The following is an 8,302-nucleotide window of genomic DNA, read 5'->3' on the forward strand; positions in this document are numbered from 1 at the left end:
AGAATGGATAATTCATTCATTTTAAGTATTTGATTGTCTATTTAAGTGTTGGGAAAGCAGCAGGGGAGACACGGATCCACGTGTAACTCAAATTTAGTCTCAAGGGAAGCTTTGCTGGCTTTTATTGGATTTTAGGGCTCATTTTGAGGATTGGGGCGTAATGTATATTTACTTCTATTTATTTGTCACATTTTACCTTTTTAGCTAATAACATGTAAATCTCTTAATCCCATGGTTTTTGTATGATGTGGCTGCGCAAGTAATGATTGTGAAGCTATAGATAGATTTTGCTGAATGTTTCCGATTGAAATGGTGCAAGATTGGTGTGAACCTGTACCTTTTTATGGTATTAGTTCTTCTGACTCCAACATCATAACTTCAGATAAGGTATACAAATATAATCTTGCCTTTTCCTAACCTTGCAGAAAACTGTAATAATAACCATCCTTTTACATTTAAAACTAAGTATGTCACTATTAGTGCGATGTGTTTAACTGTAGATGTGTACTTTTGATCTAGAGCCTCCAGGTCATCTGCCTCTCCTTCTCCACTTGTACCACCAACGCACTGCAGTTTAAATCACTCTCTTTTACCATTTAACAGTTTCCCCCTTCAGACTAAAATTTAAGAGAAGTGGGCACTGGTTTCACATTTGATTAGCTTTAATATGCCAGCCAGGTTCAAGCAGTTATCAAGAAAAATGCCATGTGTCTTATTACTGATTCTGCTGTTGATGGACATAGAAAGGGAAAAGATGAATCTGCTGCATGAATAGCAGGAATTGAATTTAAGAGTCGAAGAGGGGACATAAAGGGTCAAATGCTTTAAAGTTTCCGTTAAGAAACAAACATATGAACCCTTTAAATGTCGACTTGTATACTGACTCAATAATGGTAAATGTGTATGTTTTTTTGCAGGAAAAGTTAAAGGCTACAGTGAAAGTAGACAGTGGGAAACGGATCCACCAGAGATGGATCAGACAGTTGGGCTGGAGTTTGTTATGTCAGGGCTTCTCCTGTTGGTGTACAGAGGAATAAAACGAATCACGCAACTGGTAAAAAATAAAAGGTAGGATAACAGGACAGAAAAGGTTTTTTAAATGACTGAAACCCTCTTTGTACAGTTGATGAATGAATGTAGAATTTTAGGTTTAGACAGTAGATCCATCACTTTGTTTGGCACTAATTAACTTTATAGGAAGCCAATAAACCCCAGCTTAAATTTGCTACATTTTTCCTTTGGTAGTACTTTAAATAATGTTCAAAAAGAGTAAAATTAACACGTCTCACTCTGCTGAAAATGCATCCTTCATTGGTTTTCCATCATTAATACCAGATTGCTTAAAACTGGAATCCTGTAATCACTTCACCATTTGACTTTGACTGTGTTGTACAAGGACCACAAACTTCAAAACATATATAAAAGGTATTTATTGATGTGAATGGGAGGAGGGGGAAAAAACAATTTGGTTGATGACAGTGGATTTAACATAGTGTGAAAAATCACTGAGGTAGGCCAATTTGACCAGTACGTGTAATAGTGAAAACGAGGTCCAAATAACTGACCTTTTTCCAGAGTTTACACTTTGAAACAATAAATTCTCAATGCACATATGTCGCGGTTGTAACCTCCATTTATATCAGGTACTTCTCTACACCACACCACAAAATTCAAACATTGCCACCTGTGTGAAGAAAAGCGATAATGAGTTCTGATGTTGAACATTTCTCTTTATGGAAAGATTATGCATACAAAGTTAATGTTTAAATTCCAAGAAATTTCACACTGCGTATTTTAGATAAAGCAGCATACATATTTAATATCTTATTACAATTCATAGTTTCACCTCAGTTGTCTGTTCAATGTCTGCCGTCATCAAAGAGAATACAAAAAAATAGATTTGGTCATTATTTACAAGAACACGTAATTTCCGAACTATCAAAGCTGAGGGTTTAAGGAGGAGGAGCAGCTTTGACAAGGGCAGACATTTTTGTTGCTATGATTTTAAAAATATGCCCTGTGAGGGGTCACACTGTGCATGTTCAGACAGAAGTTTCACACCAGGACAGCAGAGAGTATTGGCATACTGGTGACACTACAAATACATAACTTATATTAAAAAAAACAAAAAAAGTACAATGCAAAAATAAGTTTAAGACGAGGAGAGGACAGCCATACATGAAATCCAGTAGTTGACTTTAAAATGTATTAGACATGCACACTTTTTTTGTTCCATTTTGTTTTTTTCTTTTGAAGGAGGGGCTCTTAAAATACATGAATCATCAGAAACTGGTCTTACACAAACAGTGAGAAAAGAAAAAAACATTTCTTAAAAAGGTTCATCTTTGCTATTATTTGAGATTACAAAATTGGTGTCCACAAAGCAGTTAAAAGTGGACAGTAAAGACTGGAACACGGGAGCAATAAAAGGTACATAAATTGAACTTATTTCCCCAGACAACCCCGTCTACCTGCCAATTACAAAAAGAAAACACTCCTACTGCAATATGAAACTGGAGGAAAAAAATACATGGGGTTGTTGGGAAGTGACAGGGAGACACAAGTTTAAAAACAGTTCACAACTCAGCTTCCAGAGGACTCTCAATCGTCTTCATCCTCCTCCCCTTCTTCATCCAGCTCCCTTTTCCTCTTCTGACCTCGCTCTTCTTCTAAAAAATAAAAAAAGAGTCACATTTTAAAAAGACACAAATGACAGAAGCAAATAAATGTTTTCGGTTTAACATCTCATTCAGGTTTTCGCGTCACGGCGACAGCAATGCTGGCTCAAACTACGCAAACGTTCACATTACAAGACAGATTTACATTTCTTTGTGATGGACAATAAAGGTTTTCTGAATCAGCCGAGCCTGAGACAAAATTAATGAATCTGAAAAGTCTTTATATTCTCTATTCTCTCTATTCTACCACAATGCAATGCGCATAGAAAACAGAGGAACTTCCCCGCAGCTTTAAAAAAACTACCTCTAAACTAAACTGTTTGGGTAAAAACACTTAAGTTGAATTAGCAATGGGATTCAAAAGTCTACATTTTATTGCATTTGCATCTTATCATTTCAGTGTTTGGAATTTTTTTTAAACAGTTTAAACAATGTTTCCTGTTGAGTTATTGACCACTTATAGCACTATTGAGAAACGTTTTCACAAGTGGGTCCCTATTTGTTTGCACAATACAAAGAAACCTTGGAAGTAAGTAGCATACAATATTTGATATCTTTTTTAATTGGCTTTGCAGATTCTTTTTGTGAAAGGAAATTAATCAACCATTTTGTTGGGCCTCAAGAATACACACAATAAGTTTTGGCGAGTAACACTGAAGGTAGTAAACAATAATTTTGTTTACGAGAAACCTTTAAAGTATTTAGATTTCTTGTAAATGAGCTGCAAAAAACTGAATACTATTACAATAAGTACTTAATGTTATATACACCTAGCATGTAGTATGTTATTGGGAGACAGCTTCTGGGTTTAAATGTCAGCCACCATCTTACTCACCTTCATCATCCTCATCGTCAACCTCCTTGTCATTCACATCTTCCTCCTCTTCCTCCTTTAAAAAAAAAAAGAAGACAAAGTTAGCATAAATATTTCAGACCGAACCTTTTTAAGTGCAAGTCTCATTTGTTCTCACCTCTCCGCTGAGGTCCTCCTCTTCCTCCTCTTCATTCTCCTCGTCGTCGTCCTCTCCCTCTTCCTCCTCCTCGTCTCCTGGTGGTGCGTCTTCATCATACTCCTCCTCATCTGCATATTGGTGAAACCAGTGGGTTGTTAGTTGTTAATAATTAGCCAAATGTTCAAACAGCAACTTTAAGAGATGCCAGAAAGAATACACGACGGTAGGTGAAGCCTTAAACTCACCGTCTTCATCATCCTCATCATCATCTAAGCCCTCCGCGTAGACCTCAGCATCAGAATCCGGCGCCTCCTTGTCGTCTTTGTCGTAGCCGTCCAGGTACGTGAGCTGGGGTAGAAGCTTGAAGACGTTGTCTCTGTACTCGTTCAGGTTTGTCACCTCACAGTTAAACAGATCTAGGCTTTTCAGGGTCGCCAGTTCTTTCTGTAAAAAAGAAAAATCAAGTGATGAATAATAACAACAGACTGTTGTGAATATTGTGCTTTTTTTTTTCCCTAAGTACATCTGAATCCCACTCACCAAAGGTTCTATTGTGCTGAGGTCTTTGATCTTGTTGCCACTGAGGTTGAGATGTGTGAGTTTGGGGCATTTTGCTGCCAGAACTTCGAGCCCCCCTGAGATCCTGTTATCGCTGAGTTCAAGCTGTGGGTCAATTAAAAAACGGTCAAAATATGCAAAAACCTTTTAAAGCTGTAAGTCACAGGCTTGTTTTGTGCAGAGATAAACACCCACCTTTTTTAGTTTATTTAGCTTCGGCAGGTGAGCAACTGTCGTGAGTCCGACATTGATTGTGCTGAGGAATTCCAGCTCCTCAAACTCGTCTGTTAGACCCTCGATCTTTCCTTCATTTGAGCGACAGTTGTCTAGAACAAGTTCTTTGACCTGCAGAACAAGCAAATGCATCTCATCAGCGATTGTTACATTTTAAAATACATAAGGACAAATACAGAGTGCATCAAATATAAGTATGTGTTCACAAATGTTACATTAAGTTTAAGCTATTTCAAGGTTAAAAATCTTTTGATAATATTTTTTATTTGATTTGGGAGGGATGCACTTAGAACTTTGAGGACCTCTAGCTCTTATTCCTACTGAAGTTTAATGTGACTTTCTTGTTGCTTTGGACAATAAAGGAATATAATAATAATACCGACTATGAAATAAACAAACAAAAAAATGTCAAGTAGTGTTTGGCATTCTACATTGATTGTGCTTCAGCTTTTGGGAAGTACATTTCCTGACTAGACCTCTTAAATAAAAAAGGTTTAAAAGTTTATTTAGGGAGAAAGCTATCGGACTACATCAACCTTAAAGCCTTATAAGCAGGAAATGTGACTTATTGCTAGTACACAGTACATTCTTTACTCAAGTACTTTAATATATAGATTGAACAGTATACATTACAACATAACATTCTGATGCCTGAGTATTCTTATTTATGATACTTTAAGTATTTTGCTGATAATACTTGAACTTTCAAAGCAAGACTTGTAGCACAATTGTAAAGGAGTATTTATATTGTGTGGTATTGCTATTTTTACTTAAGTAAACTTCTACCAGTGATTGAAAGTATTTAAGTAGGCAACAGGAACCCAAGTACTGTATTTAGTACGATTTTGAGGTACTTTTACATAACATGAGTATTTCAATCAATCAGTTATTTATAAATGACAACACAACCGTCATAGTTGGAATTTAATTTTGGTTATTTCAAATTAGCCCCACTATTACCAGCTGCAACATCAAAGTAATGCACACAAAACTATTAATTAACAATAATTATAGTCCAATATTTATTTTATAGTAAATTGCCTTTACTAAATAATGTATACTTTTGGTACTTCAAGTAGATTTCAATTGCAATGTATTCTTACTTTTACATAAGTAGCGCTTTGAATGCAGGACTTATAAGAGTAAGAGTATTCCTACACTGTGGTATTTCTATAATTCATTAGTAAAACATCTGAACACTGATGATATCATAAGACTGGACCTTTAAATGAAAATAAAACACATGAACCCAAATGTTGGGTAGCCTACTGTTAAACAGACAGACTGTAGTCCTGATAAACACATCACATAGGACAGTAGGCTTTGTGAGCGTTGGCGTATTGATATTTAATCTGACTGATGTGCGGTCACAGGTGTGCTGTTGTTACATGTCCCCGGCCTGGTACGTGACTCAGCCAATCAGCAACAAGGACCGGAACTATTAAATAAAACAGTCCATCAATAACCCGTCGAAAACATTTAAAATAATTAAAAAAAAATCACATTTTTTTCAGCTCCCCTCCCCCAATGTGAAACAGACGTGCGCGTCGTTTTGTAGATGTTTATTTGTATTATTTATTATAGTTAAACCATAATAAAGACATGTGTGTGACTGGTTCAGAGGGAATAGACAAAACAAGTCGTGCACAGGGTCGTGTGTGAGTAGGAGGGGCAGTCGGGTCGGATTAGATATCTGCCGGGCAAAACGATACATTGTTGCCAGTGCGTAATAAACAGTTTCCGATCTGGAGCCGATGGCGCGTAAAATGTGAAGGTATGAAGTGTCGGTCGTCGTTTGATGTCGAATGAACCCGGATAGTCGGTGTTTTTCTGATTGCCTTTGTTTCATTGGTAAAATGGCGGCTTGTCCTAGTTCTGGAGAGAAAAAAAAAAAAAAACTAGAGCAACAGCGCGGTTCCTCTGTTTGTTGTCATTGTGGCTGCTGGACGCGAGTTCGATCCCCACAGAGAGCAATGTGTGTAAAGAAACAAAAAACACTACATTTGCGGGGTAATCTCTCTGTGCCATCGCACCGGCCTGCAGGCTGGTGACAGTCCGCCCTAACACCGCTTTATTTCGGCCATCTGTGCTCCAGTTGTTGGCTGCAAAGAGCTGCAGGCTCACCAGTGTGTGTGATGCTTCAATGTTTCAATGCACTTCCTGCAGAAACGCACCACCCGTCCAGGTGGAGTACCTCCTTTTTTTATTATTATTATTAAGATGTAGGATGCATTTGCAAGGCGACAATAAGAGGCTGTGATCTGTTATGCACATCATTGATAATGTCATGACTTTGAGTGTCCGCATCCTTCCCAGTGCACAGCTTATAAACTGTATTTCAACGCACATTAAAAACGGAAAGAAAAGGCGCGTTTGTGCATCAAAAGTTACACATGTGGCTCCTCGTACCGCTTTGTGCCTTGTTTATACATCAGTGGCTTTAATAATAAAAAATAATAAAAAAAATAAGATGTGCATTTCTCAAAGTGCACATCAAAAGACGTGCACAACACAAAAAGTTGCCCCAGCCTCCACAAAGCAGCACTGTGGCCCGACGTCTCCATCGTCTTCTTTAACTTGCAGGGAAACTTTGTCTCTCTCTCTCTTTCTTTCTCTCTTTCTCTCCTTCTCCCTCTCTCTCTCTCTCTCCCAACCCCCCCACGCCAAAGCATCACAAGAACCCCGTTCTCCATTAAGCTGAGAGGAACATCACCAGCGGGGATGAGAAGCCGACTTACGTCTGACGGAGTGCGGTTCCTCAGCTCGAGGTGGATCCTCTTCTTCATGTCCATCCTCGACGCGATGCAACACTTTTTCTTTTTTTTTTTTTTTTTTCTTTTTCTTTTTTTTTTTTTTTTTTTTTTAAATAATTACCGCAAATGCAACTACCACCTCCAGAGCTGACTGACTGTTGTTCATTCAAACTTGATCCGCTCGGTGGGCGGGCCCTCGGCTCGGGATTGTCGTCACCGCCGGCCAATGGCGCTCTGAGGACGGGCAGGGAGCGGAGCTACAGCCGGGCGGGCCAATGGAGACGCCCCGTGGAGCTGGGTGGGGCTTTTGTTGTTGAAGTTTGGTCGTTTGTTAACTTAAGTTTACGTGGTTAGTGTGGAGGTTTTTTTTTTTTTTTTTTTTTTTTTAATGATTTACACTGAGCGACATGCTGTGGGAGAGAGAAGCGTAATACTCACTGTTAAACAGCCAGCACAGGTGAAGCCTTGTTTTGAAGCTGGTTATTATGCTTTTTCTTTTTTATTATTATTATTATTATTATTATTATTATTATTATTATTATTATTATTATTATTATTATCTGTTTATTTTTATTCCTGTTCTATCTTCATTTTGTTGTATAGTATGTGTATTTATTGTCTGTGTAGTTGTATAGTATGTGTATTTATTGTCTGTGTAGTTGTATAGTATGTGTATTTATTGTCTGTGAAGCCTTGTTTTGAAGCTGGTTATTATTATTATTATTATCTGTATAGTTGTATAGTATGTGTATTTATTGTCTGTGTAGTTGTATAGTATGTGTATTTATTGTCTGTGTAGTTGTATAGTATGTGTATTTATTGTCTGTGTAGTTGTATAGTATGTGTATTTATTGTCTGTGTCTGTGTAGTTGTATAGTATGTGTATTTATTGTCTGTGTAGTTGTATAGTATGTGTATTTATTGTCTGTGTAGTTGTATAGTATGTGTATTTATTGTCTGTGTAGTTGTATAGTATGTGTATTTATTGTCTGTGTAGTTGTATTGTATAGTATGTGTATTTATTGTCTGTGTCTGTGTAGTTGAGCTGCTGCAACACTTGAATTTCCCCATGGGGATCAATAAAGGAATATAATAATAATAATAATTATGAGTCAAAAAAACAACA

The 8,302-nt window shown here is 37.3% G+C and overlaps 1 protein-coding gene across 2 annotated transcripts; it reads right to left on the reverse strand.

Annotated features, from left to right (window-relative positions):
* Window positions 1-66: 66 nt before the first annotated feature.
* anp32a (acidic (leucine-rich) nuclear phosphoprotein 32 family, member A) lies at window positions 67-7,521 on the reverse strand. Of its 2 annotated transcripts, XM_054620330.1 has the most exons (8): window positions 7,162-7,521; window positions 4,385-4,534; window positions 4,172-4,294; window positions 3,877-4,075; window positions 3,650-3,759; window positions 3,514-3,568; window positions 2,658-2,669; window positions 1,764-1,846 (listed from the first exon to the last, which is right to left on the reverse strand). In XM_054620330.1, the coding sequence occupies exons 1-8, from the start codon at window positions 7,213-7,215 to the stop codon at window positions 1,764-1,766; spliced, it is 786 nt and encodes a 261-aa protein (XP_054476305.1). In that variant the 5' UTR covers window positions 7,216-7,521. The 2 variants fall into 2 exon arrangements, with proteins under 2 accessions (XP_054476295.1, XP_054476305.1); XM_054620320.1 differs by having other exon boundaries at window positions 67-2,669; window positions 7,162-7,517.
* Window positions 7,522-8,302: the final 781 nt, after the last annotated feature.

The sequence above is a fragment of the Anoplopoma fimbria genome, chromosome 2, assembly GCF_027596085.1.
Source record: "Anoplopoma fimbria isolate UVic2021 breed Golden Eagle Sablefish chromosome 2, Afim_UVic_2022, whole genome shotgun sequence".
In the NCBI taxonomy this organism is placed as follows: Eukaryota; Metazoa; Chordata; class Actinopteri; order Perciformes; family Anoplopomatidae; genus Anoplopoma; species Anoplopoma fimbria.